Source organism: Gobio gobio (genome assembly GCF_949357685.1).
Source record: "Gobio gobio genome assembly, chromosome: 24".
In the NCBI taxonomy this organism is placed as follows: Eukaryota; Metazoa; Chordata; class Actinopteri; order Cypriniformes; family Gobionidae; genus Gobio; species Gobio gobio.
Window position 1 is genome coordinate 29506157 of NC_137120.1, and position 24018 is coordinate 29530174.

A 24018-nucleotide genomic window follows, 5' to 3' on the forward strand; every position below is an offset into this window, starting at 1 on the left:
ACCAACACATCCCGAAAGGGGCCTTGTGCGTAATACAATTGATGTACTCAGTGCTCGCGCAGGATTTGTCATAATTGACACTCACGCGAGAAACAAGGAACAGCCCCCATCTGCTGGTAGGATCGCTCGTGTCTCACCCTCATCCATCCCTCTCTCACCGCAGCACTGCTGGGGCTTCAGGACGGCGCTCAGCGGCTCACGGTAAAACACCAATTTTGTATTGCTTAGATACGTGAATATGCTGTTTATCATTGTAAAGGATAATTTGCGTTGCTTTGCATATTTGCCACAATAATTCGAAAAGAGTTTATACATAGTGGGCGAGGAGAGACCTTCAATTTGCACATATAGGGCAGGTGAGACAGGTAAAATTGAATGAAGGCGAAATATGAAATCGAATTAAATATTTCTGTGCATATTGAAGCCTGATCCGATAGGAGCAATATATAGATGTTTCGCTATTCGATTAAAATATTGACATCTCGATTTTGTGTGATCAGCTACAAATAGCCTAAACCTAAATATAACAATAATTAAACTGTGATTACATTTTTCGTTTGTAAGAGACACATTTGATGGTCTTTGAGAAGAGAGCACAGATTAGGATATTTTTGTATCAAATTGACTACACCTTGATTCATTTTCGCTTGTAATAAAATTTCCTCGCGTATAACGACTTACTAAAATAATTAGATGGTTAAAAATGTAACGATTTTTTTTTTCGATAAATTAATTTCTGAAGCAAACATAAATGTTTTTTTTTTTATAAAGCAATAGCAAGCCAGTCTACAAACTCGAGACTCCCTGCAATCTGCTTCGTATTCCTGTATGCAAAAGTTGCTGCTATATGGCATTTAAAATGATCAGATTTTGACATGATTTCAGTTGGACCAAATTAATAACGCTCATTTGGTCTCTGACAGACATATTATACACACGTGAGATAAATATTTTCCGTCGATTTTATGAAGTTGACGGGAAAAGAACCGCACGATTGTAAGCTGTAGGCTATTTGTGAGATGTAGCCTATACTCAGGATCAGGACGAATTTATTAATATCTTCTAATGGTTTAAATAATTTATGAATATTTTTTGAGGGGAGTGGATGGAAAAGACGAATATATTGCTAGGCTAATTAAAACAATAAACAAACTGGACTGAATAGAAAGATAAAATGGCACAAAGAAGCGGCTGTACTTGGACTCGAAAAAACAAATTGGAAATAAAAAAAAAAAGATAATTGCAATGCTCACACAAATCCTTATTTAAATTTAAATCTAATAAATGGCGTGTGTAAATTTAAGAAGGCAATGCTCCTGCAGTAATTCATAAAATAAAGTAGCGAAACGAGTGTTACAGTTTAAAAGCTACATGTACATTAGGAGATGCAAAATATCGCCTACATTATCCACCCTTCCTTTGATATCATTATCACGACTAATTGGATTTAGGCTGCTATCAAGGAGGTAATTGTTATCATTCTCAAAAATAATTTTAGACCATTCCTAGTATGTATTCGTACAGAAAAGAATCTGTGGCAATGAGATTCATTTGACGTTTGACATCTGAAAATCAAAGAATGTAAACAACTGCTTATTCCTCCTCCCAACAGCATCGCTCCCCCTTCCCTCGCTCTCCTTTCTCTCTTTCACCCGCACACAAGAAGAGAAAGAGACAATCACACACATATACACCTTGATAAAGCAGTTTGACAACTTTTTAAATTATGCCACCACTAGTCCACTTTAATTTTACAAATGTCACACACTGTGCTCAAACGGTTGTTTTACATTGTCTTAAGCATAAAATACATTATAACTGAATTTATGCAGTGGAGATACAAGGTGCAGAGTGTTTCAAATCAATTTAACGTGTGTGTGTGTATATATAGGTATATATATATATATATATATATATATATATATATATATATATATATATATATATATATATATATATATATATATATATATATATATAGGCTACACAAAATATATGCGTGCAAATATATAAACAGAATATACAACTGTACTATTTTTAGGGATATAAATGTAATTATAAATGACACATAACAGGCTTCCAGTAGCATCATTTGCGATAAGAAACTAAACAACCAATTCCATAATACAGTTTCCCAATCTCCAAATTCCTACATTTCCCAAATTCTCCAAATTCCAAAAAATTCCAACAAGACAAAAAACTAGAAAGGTCACTTACAATGGGATTCAACACTTAATTCAGTTACACTTTTGAACTATTCAAGTAACGCGCATTAATAGCAGTATAAGGTAAAAAGTACAAGAAAAAAAAAGCATCCCAAAAAAAGTGGCAAAGTGGCAGAACACCAGCTAAAAAAGAAGTAAAAGGTCTGTACCAAGTGCTTTCCAAGCTCGTGTTGCCCATCACCATCGGTTTGAAGAGAGAGTGACAGGTCTTTGTTGGTGAATAGAAATCAGTGGCATTGGAGAGAGGGAGGACTCCTCCTACCCAATTACCCGAGCTGGGCAGGCGTTTGCTCTCTTCACAAATAGGACACAGGATCTCTAACACACACAGTCCCAAACCTGACTTTCAAGCATTCGGATCCCCAGTAGGAGATTGGGACTATCTGAAAAACCCGGTTTAAAACATCCTTCAGACTTCAGCTTTGCCTTATATCGTCCGGACTATACTTTTTTTTGACACTGGAGAAGTGGACTTGTTCTCCTGACTGTTCCTGCGCCATCCATCAAATTCCAACCGGCTATATTTTTTTAAATATTGATTGCATTTGTGTGAATTTGTTGGTGTAGATCCACTCGGATGTTTTAAGGATCCGGAAAGCTGTATATGGAAGTTGTGGGGTGCAAGGCGAAAGAAAGCAGTTGCACATTGCGTCCAGCAGCCATGCTTTTCCACGGCATCTCTGGGGATCATATTCAAGGGATCATGGAAGAGATGGAGAGGAGATCCAAAACGGAGTCCCGTTTGGCTAAAACAGTCCAGATGAACGGTCGAGAAACGGTAAGGTTTTGGCATTTTAGCGTGGGTTTTCCGTTTGGGCGAATCTCAGCATCCCTGAACTCTTTATCGTCGCACACAACACGGCGAAAATTAGTTTTTATGTACGATGCTCGTTTTGCAAGATTAGCAGGCCTCGAGAAAGTCATATTATGGAAGATTTCAAAAGCAGCTTATATGAAATTGCTTATCTGGCGAGGCTACAATTATAATTTGTATAAGTAAAATATAAAGGGATGGATAAATATTTTATTTGAACTATATTCGTACAACTATTATATAGGCTTAATTTGAGCAGTTGTCACAGCGCAACAGAATAACTTCTTATAAGACCACGAAATAAATAACACTACAAAAATATACGTATAGCTTATTTATATGCATATGCCAAAACATGCACAAAAAAACTTAATAATAGGCTATTAATTGTAGTTATTAGTAGTATTTGTAAATTCGAAATTTTAGAATAGGCTACATTGTTATACGTTATAGAACTTATAGAACTGCATTATATCTCTTAATAAATCGGTGTAGGCTATCTAACAATTATCCTAAGAATTTAAAAAATATATATCCACATCGGTTAGTTTGTTTGATTTTTAGTTTTAGTTCTAAATCTATTGTGTCAAACTCATTTACTTTTGATGACCGCATACATTCACTCACTCACATCTCTATGTTTTATTTTTTTTTGAAGACTATGCCCTCCATGAGCCCAGAGAAGCCCGCGCTGTGCGCCGGCTGCGGTGGGAAAATCTCCGACAGATACTACTTACTCGCCGTTGATAAACAGTGGCATTTAAGGTGTCTCAAGTGTTGTGAATGTAAACTGGCCCTTGAATCCGAGCTGACGTGTTTCGCGAAGGATGGCAGCATTTACTGCAAAGAGGATTACTACAGGTAAGTTTAACTTCGAGGCTTAAACCCTGCATTAGGCCTGTTTAGTAGGCCCTGGTTAGTAACTTTTGTTTAAAACACCACAGCCAGTGTAAGCCATTGACCCATAAATGATTTTCAGCGATTAACTGACACGCTTAAATTAATCTAATAAATCATGCTGAATGCACGAGGTGTGTTTTTTTTTATTCGTTTAGGCTATAGTTCGTAAAACTTGTGATTATTGAATTCAAATTTTGAATTTGTTCCTTAAATAGCATCACTTGTATTAAACTAATTCGAAACACTTAAAATAAATAAAAAAAGTCCATATTTTCACGTGCACGCGATCTGTTAAGCGTTGTGTGATGTTTGTTAATAACCTAATGAACGTTATCACCAATCTAAGTGATTATTTTGATTGTAAATGCCTTGTGCTGTTCCAGAAGGTTCTCCGTGCAGAGATGTGCCCGCTGCCACCTCGGCATCTCCGCCTCGGAAATGGTGATGCGCGCCAGGGACTCCGTGTACCATCTGAGCTGCTTCACCTGCACCACATGCAACAAAACACTGACCACGGGTGACCATTTCGGCATGAAAGACAACTTGGTTTACTGCCGGGTTCACTTTGAGACCCTTATTCAGGGAGAGTATCACCCTCAATTAAACTACGCTGAATTAGCGGCCAAAGGCGGAGGGCTCGCGCTACCTTACTTCAATGGCACCGGCACGGTGCAGAAAGGAAGGCCGCGGAAGAGGAAGAGCCCGGCGATGGGGATAGACATCGGCTCTTACAACTCAGGTGAGATGTGCATTAAACAGACTTACTCAAAATGGACGGATGCAATTTATTTGGTTGCACTTACTTTAGTATATCCTTCGGTGTTCGCTTAATTAGCAACATAAGATGTGAATGATTGTGCCTTCGATAAACATTGATTTTATTTGCACTAGCTATTAGAATTAGAAGGAAGCGGAGCAATGCATTTAATTCAATTGCGTTTAAATATAAGCAGACAATCAAATGCAAAAGTCTAATAATTATCAAAAGCTAAATGCATTTCTCATGATGTGTTATCACAACTTTTTATCATTTGCCACATCAATTTAGATAATGAATGTGCTTCAGATGACTTCGTTGAATTAACTCAAATTTGAAAAATCAATGAACTCAATTTTAAGGCAACCGAGTAACTTACTTTTTTTAAGTTAAACTGATATATATATATATTTTAGATATTTTAGATATTGCACATGCAAAATTTCATAACAGTATTTGAAGGCTATTTTTTTAGGTGCACTACGTTAAAGCGGGACATGGTCTTTCAGGGAAAGTGGGACACTTTTAAAACTTGTTCTGTGGGATTATGATCATTAATCATCATACCGTTATGAGCTAACATGGCATAAACCATGTCATACAAGGAATAGAGCCTGCATAAATACTGCATGGACGTGAGATTATATATTAGCTGGTGGTTGTTTCATGGTCTCATGCTGGTCACTTATGGTCATTAGTTGGGCCAAGCTGGTCTAGATAATGGATCAGATGAATTATCAGGTGGCCAAGCTTGTAGATCACACGATGTTCCAATAATAACTATCTTGATACATAAAGATGTTTAGTTTTTAGTTTAATGCCTGCAAACAATAACTGTCCCACTTTCAGTTCACGGGAAAATGGCTATTATTATAACAATGCATTACAAATTGTTTTAAATTTAGAATGCTTGTAGTAGGCTATCAAAAAAAAAAAAAAAAAAAAAAAAAAACTGCGCTCTATCGCGAATTGACCTAAAATGTCTTGCAACTGCAAGTTCACCCTCCATTGTAAACAGACATTGTCTTAAAATTATTACAGTATTAATATAGCCTAAAATAATGTGATATTTACATAACAAGGAGCCTGTATTGGTTTGTAGGCCTGTTTTTATTTTGTATTTAAGCGACAACAGTAAAATGCATATCGCGCTCGCGTCTTGATGAATGGATCTGATTAATTATAGGCCTCGCTCATTAGTGCGTCATCAAACATCTAATTTGAAATTCTCAAAGGAGTGAACCCGTGACCCAGTCCCACGTGCAGGCATCATAGCAATGTAAATTCATCGCCCACAGGCCTGTGTCTGCCTTCGGATACCAGTCATTATTTTCCCGTTCCTCGCTTTTTCTAATTTTTCAACCTTTTTTGAATTCAGACACAGCCTACGTCATAATGCATCCCCGCTGCGCCTGTTTTGTTTTGGCTGTTACAATTACTGTCTGCTTGGAAAAATGTGGCTTTGTGTGCCAAGTTTCTGCCGTTCTTCATGAATGGAGAGAAATAAGGGTAATCTGCCTGTTAATTGTTCTCCGTTAATTGAATGTGACGTCGGAATCTCTGGTATTGAAGGTCATTGCTGTTCTCAGGACACAAGCGCGAGCGCACGTTACCCGCATCCCTCCGACTTTAAACTCTTTCGCGTTTTTATCCTGACACTAACGTGTTGTGAAGTTTGCAATGTTTTATCATAGCAGTAGTTTGTCTTACAAAATTAAACGGTTGTCAGTTGTAATAATTCTCAAGTTAATACGACTTCCGTGATATTATTGATGATTGTTGACAGTTTTATTTATTCAGGCCTATTATTGTCGTTTTCGTAGCTTTTTTTTTTCTACTCATATAATTTTTGGTTTTGTTTTCAACCTTTTGTTTTTCAGCCTTCAGAATTATTTGCTTTTATATTAAAATTATTAGGCTAGTTTTAAACAGTTTTTTTTGTTTAGTATTTAAAAATTATATATAATTTTGCAAAGCATTGTATAGTTTTATATTCGTTAAAAACCAATGCACCAGTCGACTTGTTGCATAGATATTTGTAGATAGAGACCTCTGGTGGCAAAAAAGGCGTGAAGGCAACACGCGTGAGAACATTTTGTTCTCTTCATAGCTATAATTTAAATTAATTCTTGCTGTGCAGTTTTTATTTTTACTTCTGTAAATACAAACGGGTGAAATGAGCATCGTTCGAATTAGGCTAATTAGCCTACCAAATGAATCAAATAGAGCAGCGATTTAACATATAGGCTACAACTGACACTTTTGATTAATAAATCATTTTAGCTATTCATGGCACGTAGTTAACAAGTATTATTAGCTATACTTTCATAAATTATCAAGTACAGTCATTTTAGATGAAACGAAGGTGACGCTATTCATCCTGCCAAATTTTCAAACGATTATCGTAATAAATTGCAAAAGGTTGGCAAGCATTGTTTTGAATTTAGGTATGATTAAATACATTTCGTCATGTGATTCTAATGATTCTATTTATAAAAAAATTAAGGTTCTTTATTGGCGTTTAACATCCATGAAACCTTCAATATAAAAATACTTATAACTTTTTTATCTTTTGTCAAATCAACTTCGATAATTAATGTGGTTCAGATAACATAACAGTTTGAGATTCTATTTATTAAAACAATCTCTTTGTATTATTTCAATGAACTCAAAAATTTAAGGCAACCAGGTAACCGTTTAATTTTTTTAAGTTAAACCAACAATATTGTTTTACAGTGTTCTTTAGAATTTTAAAATGCTCTTCACACTAAGAAATAATTCTTAGAAGAACTGTTCACTGGTTTCTTTGTGAGCCAAAATGGTTCTTTGGCATCGCTGAGAAGAACTCTTAAAAATAAAGGTTCCGAAAGAGGGTTAAGAAGTAAAATATGACATATTTGTGACCCTGGACCACAAAACAGTCATAAGGGTCAATCTTTTGAAATTAAGATTTATACAGCTGAATATATAAGCTTTGCATTGATGTATGGTTTGTTAGAATATTTGGCCGAGATACAAAGCTGCAAAAAAAATCGTAATATTGAGAAAATCGCCTTTAAAGTTATTCAAATTAAGTCCTTAGCAATGCATATTACTACTAATAATATATATTTTTATATATATTTACGATAGAAAATGTACAAAATATCTTCACGGAACATGATCTTTACTTAATATCCTAACGATTTTTGGCATAAAAGAAAAATGGATAATTTGGACCCATACAATGTATTGTTGGCTATATCCACACATGCGACTTATGACTGGTTTGATGGTCCAGGGTCACATTTGTGATCCAGTTAGTTATTTCTTGTGATTTCAGCTGTATAGTTTTCATTGTACTCCATTGAATCCTCAATGTAGAGATTGAAGTCAAATATTACTCTTCTGTTTCTAATCTCATCGCTTTATTTTCGCCTTTGTTCCGGCACTCAGGTTGTAACGAGAACGAAGCGGACCATTTGGATCGGGATCAGCAATCCTACCCTCCTTCCCAGAAGACCAAGCGCATGCGTACGTCGTTCAAACACCATCAGCTTCGCACCATGAAGTCCTACTTTGCCATAAACCACAACCCCGACGCCAAGGACTTAAAACAGCTTGCCCAAAAGACAGGACTGACCAAGAGAGTTCTTCAGGTAAGCGTTGCCACACAGTAGACTCCATTTCACATCCACACCAACACCTTCTCATCCCGTCCCTGAGTTTTTTGCTTTCCATTTTAATCCATCAGTCATTTATCTTTTGTTATGTCATGTAAGACATTTTGCAAGGCAATAGGTTAAACTTTTACACTAAATAGAGGCTTAATTCAAGGGGCAATACTTGTGCACCAAAAGAGAAAAAAATCCAAATTGATGGTCCATGTTTTCCTGTAGAATCCCTATCAAAAGTTGAGGCCTGAGGCCTGATTCACTTTGGCATTGTTTAGTAGTGATTAACTTTGTGATGTGAAATGATATGACTTATAAGTAGGCAAAAATATGACAATAATTCGCAGTAAAACACAAAAAGAGTAAAGACACTGGGATTGGTTTGCAGGTTTGGTTCCAAAACGCACGGGCCAAATTCAGAAGGAACGTTTTGCGGCAGGAGAATGGGGGTGTTGATAAGGCTGACGGCACGTCACTTCCACCGCCCTCTTCCGACAGCGGTGCTCTGAGCCCACCCAGCACGGCCACCACACTAACTGACCTGACCAATCCCTCTATCACCGTAGTAACATCAGTGACCTCTAGTTTGGACAGCCACGAATCTGGGAGCCCCCCACAAACTACCTTGACAAACCTTTTCTAACACGGATTTGCTGTTCTTGTCTTTATCCCCCTTTATTTTCAGATTCTATTTTTATTTTCCACACAAAAAAAAAAACCCTTTGGCGAACACAGAAAGACCTTTGGAAATGTAAGACGAGACCTACTAAAATGTGTAGCATTTGCAACCACGCGCGTGGCAGCTGAGTTTGTAGTACTTGTCATTGATTTGTCATGTCATTTGCAATTGACGTTAACTTTATTTCTACACAGTAAAAAATGTTTTTACGTTGCTTTAACTCATTAAAATAAGTTAAGCAATTTTCAACTTATTTTTTATAAGTTATACAAGATTCAAGTCATTTTTTTTGTAATTTAAGTCGAAATGACTTAAACATCCAAGTTAATTGTACTTACAAATTTAAGGCAGCAACTTTTATTTATAATTTCAGACATTAAAATCCCGCCACAACAAAAAGTATGTCCTCATTTCCAGTTGTATTTCCAAAATTATTTGAGTTTACAATGGGAATGTTTCCCATGAGCTCAAACGCCATGCTGTGACCTCAATAGGTCTGTTTTGTCACTGACGCCGGACTGTAATACCAAATAACGGCGGTAATTGTTTAAAACGTTACCACCTAATTTGCCACGATGTGTGCGAATCAGATCACAAGGTGGCCTGGATCGTTTGCCGGGCCTCAACTAGTGGAACAACTGTTTTGAATGAAGATATCCAACGCTCAGTGACAATATGGTGCCCAGTAGGAAGCGTTATGAGTGATTTGTGAATGCTAAACAGGAAGTTAATTGGGAAAGACACGCATCACCCTGTTTTTGTCTGGTTTCCCCCCTCTTTTTTTTTTTTTTTAAAGGGATAGCTCACTTACTCACCCTCAAGTTGTTCCAAACCTTGTGTTCTGTTGAACACAAAAGAAGATATTTTAAAGAATGTTGGTAACCAGGCAGATCTCGGCCCCCATTGACTTCCATAGTAGGGAAAAAAAAATTATGTCAATGGGTCTGTCAACTGTCTGGTTACCAACGTCTTTTGTGTTAAACAGAACACTAGGTTTGGAACAACATGAGGGTGAGTAAATGACAGAATTGTAATTTTTGGGTGAACTATCCCTTTAATGTTCTGCCACCGAACAGACCAAAAAACAACAAGATTTACGGCTCAAGTTGGAGAACGGTCGGGGCTCCTCGCTAGGGTGAAACATTTCCTTGTGTGATGACAAATTTGTTCTGTTGTAGAACAAAGTGGTACACTAGATCTGCTTCATGAAGTAGATGCTTAACTCAGTTCTACTATGTGCCTTATGCGACTTGGAAGAGAGTTTGTGAAATTCAGGAGATACATGTTTGTTTGTTAAATGATTTCCATCCTTGGAACGCCTCACTAGTTTTGTACTGTTCTGTTTTTCATCTGATTTTTTCTGAAGATCTTTTTAATGGTGTATTCTGTTACAAGGGGGCGGCGATGTCATAGAAGGCAGTTGTGCACTCTTTCAGAACTAGTTGGTAAATCCGAGAATCATATATATTGATCTTCGTGTTAATAGTACAGTACGTGTTCTATCAAGATTGTCCATGTTTCCTTGTTTCTTGAAAAAAGATGGTGTATAGAAACTATTTCCCCTTAAATATTTATGGACCAAACAGTTGTTATATCTTATTAAATTTGTGTGAATAAAACTACTTTGCTTTACAAGCGTTTTATTTTTCATTACACAAACCATTTTTGTGTTGCTTTCAGATTTAAACTTCTGCTCACACCCAAAAAAAAAACAACAAAAAAAAACACACGACATGACAGATCGAACCTTGTCTTGCTTTCATTCTGACATCGATTTCAGACTTTATTCTGTTTCTGTTGTTAAAGTAATGCCCCATGGATTTGAACCAAAGCCCTGTAGTCAAGAAAAAATGCTTTTTAATGCATGACCATGGCTACTTTATACAGAAATACCAAGCACAGGATTGCTAGAAAGCCTTTTTTTGAAAAACTAGTACATAAACCTCTCAAAGCAAGGTTGCTCTGTAGTTTAATATATTGTTACTTTATGATTTTTTTTCAGGGAGAACAAATCTTGGGGCATTACAGCCATACTTCACGACGTTTGAAAATTCCCTAAAGTATTAAAAGAAGCTTTGATCGGAGTTCTTCACCATTGAAGACAAAGACAATATTAGGATCAGATTTTAGAGTGATTAAACAACTACAAAAAAAATGTACCAAATCTACCAAAAATGTATTCCAAATTTCTTTTTTTTCCTTTTTTTTGGTACTGAATGTTTAAAAACATCTTTGTAAGAGAATCCACAACAAATGGGATATTTTTCTTACGACCGAAATGATGCGGAAAGGCAAAGAAAGATAAGTTGTACAGTACTGTAGATACATAACAGAGCAACCTTGCTCCAAGAGGCGACTGCAGGAGACGGGATCTACGCACGCATGCATGTCTACACACACACACACACACACACACACACACACACACACACACACACACACACACACACACACACACACACACACACACACACACACACACACACACACACACACACACACACACACACTACCTTGTAATTCTGCTTGCTGTAAAACATTCCTGTGCAACAAATGTCACTTATCATGAACGCACAGCCTTCCTAAAACTTGGCAGCAAAATGTCCGAGAGAAGCTGGAAAGGAACACCATATGGCTGTATTTAAAATGAAAACTTATTTATAAAAAAAGAAAAAAGATTCAGATTTTTGCATGCACTTCATGTTGTTGACGGCGATTTCAGATGGATATTATTTTATATTGATGTTTCATTTGTTGTCTGTTGTGGATACTATAACCTTTAAAGGACAATTCTCCTTGTAAATCCAAAATCTTAACACAAAACAACAGTAAAAGTCAGTAAAAGCATGCTTGATTTGACAATAAAAACTGGTTATCTTAGAAAAAGAAGTATTTTGGGTTCCCTGATTTTTCTAGTGACACATTCTTGTGGTGTTAGTTAAAAATAATAAATAATAGAGGGAAATATTCCCCCCAAAAATATATATTGTAAGCTTGATGTAGTGGTAAATGTTTTAAAATATTATGCTTATTGTAACAATATCCAGAAAGCCAGCTTTATTAAACAATGCTTGTGTTATACTCTGTTAAGTGTGGGGGAAAAAGCATTGGGCCACATGGGGGCCTAGTAAACAGTAACGTGTTTAATTTCTGCTATGCCAGACTTGTCAAGCTTCGAGCTACATCACATGACCACAAAACGTAATTCTTTTCAGTCTGTGGACAATTTCTAAGTCATACAACACAGTGTGCTTTATGTGGTAACATCTAAGTCACTTAAAAGGTACAATATGTAACTTTTTGGCGCTCTGGCAGTTAATAAACAAAACTGCACGCGTCTGGCGGAAGAACATTGTAGCCGGAGCTACTTCTGGCTGTTTATGTCTATGACGAGTCACGCAGGTATTGTGCTACTCCGCAGCGGTCGGGCTAAATTAGTCCGAATATAAACACTTATAGTGATTCAGGATACGACAAAACACGGTTTGGATGATGGTTTCATGATGTAGCCTAATTTTGAACAAAAAGAGTTACATAGTGTACCTTTAAATGTGACTGAATCCATAGGTAACACCAACGGAAGTCATTTCAAGTGTCAAATCAGGTAGAAATGCAAATTTTCAGGGTTTATAAGCTTATATGGTTATGCATTTATACCCATGCACTATAATAATAAAAAAAATACAAAAAATATCAGTTTCTCTGCCTTTTGGCTAAGATCACGTGTAAATTATATACAATTAAAATATGAATTCATTATACGTCATATTAGTCGTCAGTTGTCCTTTGGGCTACGTCAGCAGACAAGAGGCTCTTAACACCCGTGACCGCCGTAGGGAATTCTCTGGAAAACAAGGGACCTTGAGGGATCAAAAGGAGGCGATGATGGATTTATTTTACACACTTGGAGGAGTGAACGGTCATCATAAACAGAAGCAAACAGGAAGATGGATGCTGTTCTCCCCTGCCGCCAGCGATTATATGGAAATCTCTCTCTCACAGAAGAACTGCATGACGAATCAGGAAGGTTTGTGATTTACACGAGCATGCGCAATGACACATTGACACTGATTTTTATGTCAGAAAAACATTTTTAATACAGTCCAACAACAACAAAAATAACACACAAGCCTATTAAAGAGACCCAAAAATTAGAATTCTGTCCTCATTTAATCACTCTCAAATTACTTCCTTTCTTCTGTGGAACATTAAATATTTTGTGTTCCAAATTTACACTTATGCCGCCACCCACAGGTGTACAAAAATGATAGAAATCAATCTAGAGACAAATGAAGACCTATTAACATTGAAATAGTCTCTCCTAGATGCCAATGAGATTAACAAGTGCTTCTCAAATTCTCAATAAACACATAATAATATTTCAAACTGTGCTAAGATTATCAAAGTGTGCAATTTAAAGTCAGAAATCTCAATATGAACTCAAATATTTATCAAATTCATTGCTAAAGCTACGGAAATCCCTAATAAAAAAGAGTAGGCCTAGGCCTACACTTTTAAAAAGAACATTTATTACGGAAACAATATACTTTAAAAGAATATACCTAAATGCGAACTGAATGTAATGTTTTCGGACACTTCATTGCATGCTTAAATTAAAATGAATTTCAAATGCAATTAGATGAAAATGACTGCTTTTTTGACCCACTTCAGTATATCTTACGTTGCCTATATCACGTGTAATTTTAAAATGACTTGTCTTTGAAATATGATTAAATGTAGGCTAATTACATATTTTTGTAATGATGAAGTTGCAATGCATTATATTTTAAATGTAATATTATAACACACTATGGGTAAAATTATAATCAAGTGCTTGACAAAATATTAAAACTTTATCTGAAAATTTACTTTTAACTAAAACTTTCAATTTTACATTACAACGTGCACTTTTTAAAACTGTACTTAAGTGTGTTAAGAAACGTATAAAAATGTGTACTCTCTTTAAGTAGCTAGTACACTAATTTCTTTAATATACCTTAGTAGTACCTTAATTTCATTAATATATTATCTGCAAGTACGTTTAAAAAAAATACAGTTAAAATTTGAAGTACACATTCAAAGCTCACTTTTTCACAATTAATGCTATACGCATTCTCTTTTTTAGCTTACTGTGTGTCTCATTTGTGTATTTGTGTTTCTTCTAAATAAGTAGTTATAGGCGAAACATCTGAGTCAAAGTTGATGCTTAAGTGAAACATGTCTCCATTAAGTCTCCTGAGCCATGAAAGAGAAACCTCTGAGCAATAAACTGTTCCTCTGGGGATTCTCAATGGTGTCTCTCTAGTGAATATCTGTGGTTCAGAACACAGGATGGTGTGTAAACAGCTGATGTGTGTGATGTGGACTCAGGTGCTCGTGTGACTGACACGGTAGAGTGAGCCAGAGAGGGACACACACACACATGCACACAGACATACACACACATGCACACTGACACACACATGCACACAGACAGGTACATTGCATATACACTGCTGAGACGAGAAAGCAAGAAGCCCGGTGTCAGATGATGTGTACAGTCAGCCTGGCACCTGTGTGTGTGTGTGTGTGTGTGTGTGTGTGTGTGTGTGTGTGTGTGTGTGTGTGTGTGTGTGTTTCCATACAGTGGCAGTTCCACACCAGCACCTTTTATCCCAGGAAAGTATGCATATCACTGCCTCCTACTCTGTCAAAAGTACATGCTCATGTAGCAGTCTGCACTGAACATGCATGTGCACACACACACACACACACACACACAGAGAGAGAAAGAGAGAGAGACTCTGTGACCCTTAGCAGCAGCAGCAGATGCAGATAACACAGAGATTTGTGAACATTAAGTTCAGAGGTCAATGACTTACATGCAGGTCGGGTAAGTAGGTGGAAACAGGCACACACACATGTACATTTATGGGTGCACACACCCATATATGATGATCTATCTATCTATCTATCTATCTATCTATCTATCTATCTATCTATCTATCTATCTATCTATCTATCTATCTATCTATCTATCTATCTATCTATCTATCTATCTATCTATCTATCTATCTATCTATCTATCTATCTATCTATCTATCTATCTATCTATCTATCTATCTATCTATCTATCTATCTATCTATCTATCTATCTATCTATCTATCTATCTATCTATGCAAGCAGCTACATCTATATTACAGTATTTCTCAGTCGCTTTGGTGCATTTCTTGAAACATCCTTAAGATATGCAGACCAGTCTAAACAATTCGTACAAACAGCACCACACAATGGATTACCTGCAAAAGCATCTAACTTGCTCAAAATCCTTATTTCATCTCTCAAAAGTAAGTATTTATGTCAATGAAAACACATAAGTGCCATTAGAATGTCAAGTCCTTGTGTCATTGTTCACAAACAAGATAGTCAAAATGTTTAGTCATGTTGTCAGTATAACTGTACTCTGTCCGTATTTTCAGATGTAAACTATGGCTACGATTTTGATGACAATGATTGAAAATTCACAAGACTCTATCTGTATGGCATATATACATTTTAAATTTCAACAGTACTAACTGACCAGTATTTACTGTTGGTCTGTCAACAAATTGCAGTACAAAATCATTGCGATATATAAAGAAAAGACAAGACTCTCTCTATATATACACACACACAGGCCTACTCTATATAGTCAAACCAAAAATTATTCAGACACCAGATTCATTTTTTACTGGTGGGTGCAGGACACTAGTTCATGTATGTAAGTGAGGATAGCAAAGTAAAAGTAAACTGCGATTATATTATACCGAAAAATTCTTCATACAGTGGACTGCCAGTAAAATTAATAAAAATTTGGGAGCAAAATTATTCAGACACTTTGGCCTGACCATGTTTTGCTGAAGGCCACATCCACACGAAGCCAGAGCTTTCCCTATCCAATCTTTTTTTCTCCTCGTCTCAAGAAATATCCATGTACACTACACACGAGAGCACTGAAACCGACTCAAAACGATGTAGTATACATGCCAGGCCAGTATGTGGCGCTGTAATTCTGCCACAGAAATACACTAAAAACAGAGAAGAAGAGTTGTGGCTAAAAGGGGTACAGCAATGGTAGGAAGTGAGGCAAAATCTCACGATAAAATAACAATAAATACATTTGCTACTTACCAGATTGTGTTTTATTAACACCTACCCCAACCCTAAACCTACAATAATGCAAATACAGTAATTAAATGATGCAGTATTGATGTGCGCATGCCCAATGCTTGTAGTTGTATCCCTTCTAGTCTTTACCGTGCAGGACGTGGTGTGATGACATCACCGTTTCACAAAATATACGGATTGGCTGTATCCACTCTGGGACCCGATTTCCAAAAATATCGGTTTCAGGCTTCCAAAACGAAACGCTGATACTGTAAATTTTTACGTATACAGCTAAACGCGTCTCCGTGTGGACTTAGTGTTTTTTCTTGAATTGCTAATGCAAATTTTTACACCACAGACTGAACAAAATGAAGCGTTGCTTGGTAATTGGTTGACCTAATCGGTTGGTATTATCTAATTGTATACTTAAATTTAACAGCTGACAGCTGATTGGTTGCTTGTGATCCATTACATACCTTTCAACGTTACCTGACATTATGAAGATGAATTTGTTCTGACACAGTTTAACTCTTGAGTTCTTGTCATATTTTATTACCATTTTCTAAACTATAGCGAATAAACTGTGATAATGTGAGAAATGTTGAAGATGTCTGAATACATTTTGGTTTGAGTGTGTGTGTTACATTATGTCTCTATAAAGTATATGTACTGTATAATGTAAAATGCAAGTGGACTACTGTAATATAGCATTACAGTAAGTGTTTAGTATTACAGTATAGTGAAAATTGTCTGATAAGTTCATAATTTAGAACATGGTGCACAATAGTGGCCCCTACTTCATCAGAAACATGTCTACAATGGCCTCTTCTACCTCTTTCACTGTTTTGCCTCTGTACCCTTCCACCACACACTCTTACTCCTCTTTTTCTTCCCAGTTGTTGACCATGTTTGTTTCCTTGTATATTATAAGAAATTGTAACTCTGTGTTGTCGTCTGTCTATAAATGCTTGCCAAATGAAGAATCATTGGTTGATCCAGCCCTTTACATTTCCCTTCATGACTGAAATTCAAAATTCTCCTCCGCGATTCATCAATTCAGGACACATTTAAAGCTTGGTACACACTCCGCAAGAACAAAGAAATTTGTTCGTTTTCTCGGGATGGCAAGAACAAGAACAAAGTTTGTTCTGGCCAGGACATTCCATACTTCATGAGAAAAGCAGGTGCCGGACTTCTGGGGAATCCTCAGAGGCTAAATTTCTGACCAATCACACAATAGTTCTCAGACACCCACAAGAAAAAAGTTCTGCTCCGATGATGTATCGAGAACAAGCTGCGAGACCTCCCAAACCAGGGCTGCGAGAACAAAATGATGTTGTTTTGTTCCCGCAGCCCTCGCAGTGAGAACTTTTTTCTCTGTTCTTGCGGAGTATGTAATGGCCTTAAATCTAATAGAAATGTATAGAAAATACACAACGCATTATGACATCTAGTTTCACCATTTTGCATTTAATGACTTATGCAAGGAACTAATGCATATATGTTTTGAACAAGTAGTTTTGAGAATTTCAGTTGTGATCTGAGAAATGTAGCGACTGAGAAAAACTGTAACATAAAAAAATATATAATAATTATATATATATATATATATATATATATATATATATATATATATATATATATATATATATATATATATATATATATATATATATATATATATATATATATATATAATATATATATATAAATTCTGAAGTTAATTAGCAAAACTGGTTTCTCATAATGCAATTTTCAATATCATACACATACACATTACTCCAAGTATTAGTGCTTTATTTTAACAATTTATTTTAATTGATTACATTCTGTAAATTGACATTTATTTTAAAGCTTTGCACAAGTATCAGCTCGACATCATTAACGCTTGTCCGGGTCAAGTGGATTTTTTGAAGGGGCAAGTGAAAGAGAATTTTACTTGCCCGACCGGACAAGTATCCTGATTAAAAATGTAAATAACTAGGGAATCACCAAAATGCAAGAATGTTTCTGCATTCATTTAGTATAAGTTGCGAGCGATAGTGGATAATAATAATATATAATGGAGGCTAATGTATAATGAACTGACGGTAACAAGGTTGCCCGGTTGACGCTCGCGCTGCCTCTCGAGGAGAAATCGAAAACAAACGAGCGCCTCTCACACAAAGAAACTCAGTTAACATACAGGGTTAAAATTACAAATTGTGGGGTTTTTATATTTATAACAAATGATACAGTTAAGCAACATCACAGAACCAAGAGTGTTGTTTTCCTGAATACCATCACGACTGAAAATGACACTGATTTCATATGATAGTCCCATAAACACTTAATTAACATTAAGTCCCTTACATTTAGATGCAATATGGACTGTTTTTGTTCTATTTCAGCAGCGAAAATTGTTCCAAACAAAGATCACAGCAGAACCATAATGCATCTCACAGCAACAGTGTGTTACTGAATCATTCAGCGTTTTGAATGAATCGGTTGAATCAAAGATACAATGACCTATTCGTAAACGACTGCGGCTGAATCCGAAATCCCCCTATACCCTCAAATAGGGCACTATTTGAGCGGACAGCCATTTGTAGTGGTGTCTGAAACCATAGTGGACGTTATTGAGTGCACTCATTCTATCCCACAATGCACCGCAATAACGAGTGTACAACCGATTCGGTCGGCTGTACGAATTCACTCACTCGTTTTCATTCACTCCTTCAAGTGAACTAGGCTATATTAGTGGACTAACGTAGGGAATATTGAATGACGGTTTAGGGGGCGATTTCGGATTCAGCCTGCCTCATTCTTGAGCCGTTTCAACGAATCGACTCAATGACTCACTCATTAAGACGGTCACTTGCTGCCACCTACTGGTGGTTTAGTTTCATGTTTAAACATTCTTTCCAACATATCTTATTTGTATATTCAAAAATATTTAAAACAATCTCATAACATTATTTAAAACGGTTGAAATTTTTCAGTGTCAATTATTTTATTTGATTGGTAACTATAGTGTCTTATTCTAATTTAATTTATAGATCAAATTTAAGAATATTAAATGAAAGCTGAAGCATAGCCTATATATTTAATAAGATTATGGAAAAAATTCCCTTTTTTATCACAAATATGCAGATTTTAATATGTCAAAGCTGACTGAACACTGGTGAGAATATTGCTTCAGAATAAATTATATTTACAAAAAAAAAAAAAATTCTGGACAAGCTCATTTTTTACTATGACAAGTGAATGACAGATGTACTTGTCCGAAGGAACAGGCTTAATGTCGAGCCCTCCTTAAATAATGCATTCTGACTATTATTAAATAAAAGACGATGAAATAGAAAAATTGTTGTCATTTCGAAACGTGCACCATCTAAAAGATGGTCCTCAAGTGACAATAAAATGTGTACATTCTTGAAAACATAGAAAACAAATCTCAAATTCCATGACTACTGACACACAAACAAACAGAAACAGACAAAAGGACTCGTGTAAGTGTGTGTGTGTTTACATTTAGACATGAAGATTTGGGTAACTTTTTTTATTGACAGCCGCAATAATAAATCAAATCAAGCTGGTTGGGGGTTTTTTTTCCGCTACAGCACGACCCTTTCGTGCACTGCCAAAAAAGTTCATTGTCTGGGGGTAAAGACAAACAAGACCCGAAAAAAGACACGGGGAGGCTCATCTACATTCCTGAAACATATGAAATCAAACAAGGATTTTGGCAAAACAAATATCTAAAAAAAAAAAAGAAAAAAAAAGAGAGAGAGAGTTAACATTATGGAACTGCCGTCGTTCTACTTTTAGAACAATCGACACAATCTGATTATTACACAGATTTCAAGACAACAGACTGTGGTGTTGAACCAGAGCTCCAGTGTGCAGTCACAAGAGCTGCCTCTTATCCATCTATCTAATTATTCCCTCAGAAACCAGAAATTTGAAGATACTAAAGACAGTCCCTATCTGTCATGAAGCAGCATTGATCTCATTGAGAGCAAAATGTGGGTGTTGAGGGAGCCCAATATAACTCATGCCATTAAATTCCAGCTTGCCGTTATTCGCCAACAGAATTGACAGATTTTCCGCAGACATTTCTTTTAATCTTCAACGCTTGTTCAAGAAGAGGGGAAAACACACAGTGTGTGCTTTACCTTTCTCATATGGTATTTGTGAGGAGGTTAGCAGAACTGCTATTGAAGTGTCAAGACAGAAAAAAAAAGAAAGAAAAGCAGCGCACAACACTTGTTGATTATCAACTGTCAAAATCCTGGAGAAAACATTGTTACTTTCCTTATACGGAACAGAAAATGCTCCCCTCAAATGCTCTGATTGAATGTAATAGTACTGTATAGTATATCATCTCGGCTTATTGCAGCAATTTTATTGCTGACAACACATAATATTGTTTATATTGAGACAGTTTGAGTGTTAATGTTGTGAGGTGTAAACAAGAAACAGCCTTCCTTTTAACATTAATTTGACACTAGCAAGATTATATACAAGATATTCTGATGTGGTTATCTTTTTGTAACTATATACAAAGAGTCTTAGTTTATTATGCTGTATGTACAATCTTGGAACTGGCAATCACAGATAATACAGGCCTATCCACACCAAAATCACAAGTTGGTGGATAAATAACGGTGGTGTAAAATGTGAATCACAACAAATGATGATGTTTATGTTGTTTGTTCATACGTTTTCCTGATGAGGTTAGAAATACGTTCCTTCAATGATAAAACTGTAGTTGTTTTAGTTGTTATTTATAAAATAAAATGAAATTTGGAGGCCAGGGCAACACCTTCACTCTTCATCATGTTCCTCAAACTATTCGATAAAGGAACACTCCACTTTTTTTGAAAATTGGCTCATTTTCCAACTCCCCTGGAGTTAAGCAGTTGAGTTTTACCTTTTTCGAATCCATTCAGCCGATCTCCGGGTCTGGCGGTAGGACTTTTAGCATAGCTTAGCATAGATCATTGAATCTGATTAGACCGTTAGCATCTCGCTCAAAAAAAAATGACCAAAGAGTTTCGGTATTTTTCCATTTTAAACTTGACTCTTCTGTAGTTGGAATGAGAGTATAGTTCCTAGCCATATCGGCCTAGAAAATTGCAACTTTTCATTTTCCGTCTGTCTTAGTACACAATTTACCTACAGAATAAAAAAAAAAAAATAGCGACTATTTTGTCATTTTTTGAGCGAGATGCTAACGGTCTAATCAGATTCAATGATCTATGCTAAGCTATGCTAAAACTGCTACGTCAGTCCCGGAGATCGGCTGAATGGATTAAAAACGCTAAAATTCAACTGTTTAACTCTAGGGGAGTTGGAAAATAAGCCTATTTTCAAAAAAAGTGGAGTGTTCCTTTAATAATGTGTGCAGTGTGGCCAGTATGGAGGAGAGTTACTTTCAAAAGTAATGCGTTATAATATTACATTACTCCCTAAAAAAGTAACTGTTACTTGAACCGCGTTTCCACCGCAGGGACTTTGCCCAGGAACTAGGGACTTTGGGGTGGTACTCTGTGCGTTTCGACTGCAGGAACCAGGGTCTAAATGAAGTTCCGGTTAAAAAATGTCCCCCTCAGAAAGTCCCTGCTCATGAGGTAGTACTTTTTCAAATTTCAGGAACTTTGGCGCTGAGCATGGTGATTGGTTGAGTTTACGCTGTATTTTATTTCAACCACAATTTTTAAAGTCTGTTGCGGTGCGCGCAGCAAAAGTTGTTTGCTATTCGAATCAACAATAGAGTTACAAAAAAAAACACTCGATAAACCGGCGACGAGGTTCAGGATTTAATACGCTTATATGCGGAATATGAACTCCAGCGGGAACTGTAAAGTCGCACGCAGTCCTACATCACCGGTCTAATCTTCACGGTACTTTAGACCGCGACGGAAAAGAAGACAGTAACCGGTCTAGGGTGAAAAAAGTTCCGGTTCCGGTAATTTTGGCTTTAGTTAATTTTTATGGAGAGCAACGCGTTACATTAATTTTGCGTTACTTTTTTCACCTGGGCTGGACGGGCTTGTTTGTTTGTTTTTTTATAACAAAAAAATATATATATATTTTTTGGCAAATACAAAGGCCCTTTCATACCAAAAGTGAATAAGCAAAATCATACCTGTACAGAGGGCACAGCTTAAACAAACCTTCAGCTGTGCTGCCATTCTGGGCTCCATTTCCCGAAAGCGTCGTTAGCCATCTATGGTCGCAAGTTCCGTCGTAATCAGCATAGTTCAAAGAGTCGGTGGAACGACAGCTCTCAACCTGTGGTTAGAAGCATACGTTTCTTGTTTGCGTAACATGTGGAATCCTTATCTTGAGCAATAAATCCTTATCTTGAGCAATAAATCCTTATCTTGAGCAAAATAAGCAAGACTGACATTCTGACATAGATTGACATTCAGTACAATCTATATCTTTTATTTAGAAAACATACAAATGTCATTTACGTTTTTTTAGGCCCCGTCCACACGAAGCCAGAGCTTTCCCTATCCAATCTTTTTTCCCCCTTGTTTCAAGAAATATCTGTGTACACACGAAACCACTGAAACCGACTCAAAACGATGTAGTATACATGCCAGGCCAGTATGTGGCGCTGTAATTCTGCCACCGAAATGCACTAAAAACAGAGAAGAAGAGTTGTGGCTAGAAGGGGTACACACTGCATGAAAAGTGGGATTTTCGTCAGTATGTGACACTGTAGATTGCCGTGAAACTTCAGGTGTACGACTGTGCACGGCAATTTGCAGGCAACACCGAAAACTGCCGTAAATTGTGGTAAATTGACGTGGGCCTTGCTTGGCAGTTGTCCCCCCATGACCCCCCCTCCCCTTAATTCTAGGGGAGGCTTTATCATGTAAATGAACATGCTGTGAGCTACACAAATGCAAATCAGAGTAGCAGCAGGGGGAGTTTTATCTAGGTTCTGAATTTTTTTGACTAAAACAAGTTTAAAGTTTAAGTTAAAATGTTATCTTAAATTTAAGTAAAATGTACTCGTTTTAGTACACATTACTAAATTTTTAGGGCAACCAGTTTGCTCCAATTTTTTAAGTAGATTCAACTTGTCCGGGCTCACAGTGTAGATTAATTACTCTGTATGTCATTAGCGATAACCAATGTTATGTAAAAAAAATAAAAAAATACAGGACAGCAGTTCATGTCTTCAACCTTTAGAGAGGTTATGTGATGCAACAAGACAATGAACCAAAGCACACAAATAAATCAAGTAAAGCATACAGTTTACATACCAACATTAATTTTTCCACCCTGCACTGTGAATGATTTTTTAAATGGCTATTAATCATAAATGTGAAAAGTACAAGTTTGTGTGTTTATAGTTAAGTCAGATTGTGTTTTTCTGTAATTGTCATTTAAATTGAGCTCACACCACATTTTATGAATTATCAATGCAGATTTTCAAGAGGTGGTTTCCTGGACAGGGTTTAAATTATGCCAAGAGTAGGCCTTAATCTAGTTAATCGTGAGTTAAAAAATTGTTGCCTGGAACAAAGATTAAGCACAGATTACTAACACCTGGACTATGAGTCCTGAACTAAAATAAACTGGATTCATTTACAGTTTTATCTAATTGCTTACACACAATTTCTGAAAATATGGCTCCATTTCTTGTAACTCTACACACAAAACATCAGACATCTCTTGCAAAAGCAACACTTTGTGCAAAACTATTTTAACTATTTCCAAAAATGTTGTTTTTGCATATATCTAACTACACAATGCACAACTGGGTGGCATTTATAGTGAATCGAAAGTTATCCAGGGATAATGTCATGATGTAGTGTGTGTGTGTGTGTGTGTGTGTGTGTGTGTGTGTCCGTGACTCTTT

The 24018-nt window shown here is 36.4% G+C and overlaps 1 protein-coding gene across 1 annotated transcript; it reads left to right on the plus strand.

Annotated features, from left to right (window-relative positions):
• The first annotated feature begins 2517 nt into the window (after positions 1–2517).
• Positions 2518–10659, plus strand: lhx9 (LIM homeobox 9). Its single transcript, XM_079807642.1, has 5 exons — positions 2518–3003; positions 3698–3900; positions 4323–4678; positions 8132–8334; positions 8738–10659. The coding sequence occupies exons 1-5, from the start codon at positions 2830–2832 to the stop codon at positions 8990–8992; spliced, it is 1191 nt and encodes a 396-aa protein (XP_079663768.1). The 5' UTR covers positions 2518–2829; the 3' UTR covers positions 8993–10659.
• The last annotated feature ends 13359 nt before the right edge of the window (positions 10660–24018 follow it).

Coding starts and splice junctions, on each gene's coding strand:
- lhx9 (XM_079807642.1), top strand. CDS start 2,830: ATGGAAGTTGTGGGGTGCAAGGCGAAAGAAAGCAGTTGCACATTGCGT. Junction 3,901..4,322: donor TGCAAAGAGGATTACTACAG/GTAAGTTTAACT, acceptor GTGCTGTTCCAG/AAGGTTCTCCGTGCAGAGAT. Junction 4,679..8,131: donor CATCGGCTCTTACAACTCAG/GTGAGATGTGCA, acceptor TCCGGCACTCAG/GTTGTAACGAGAACGAAGCG.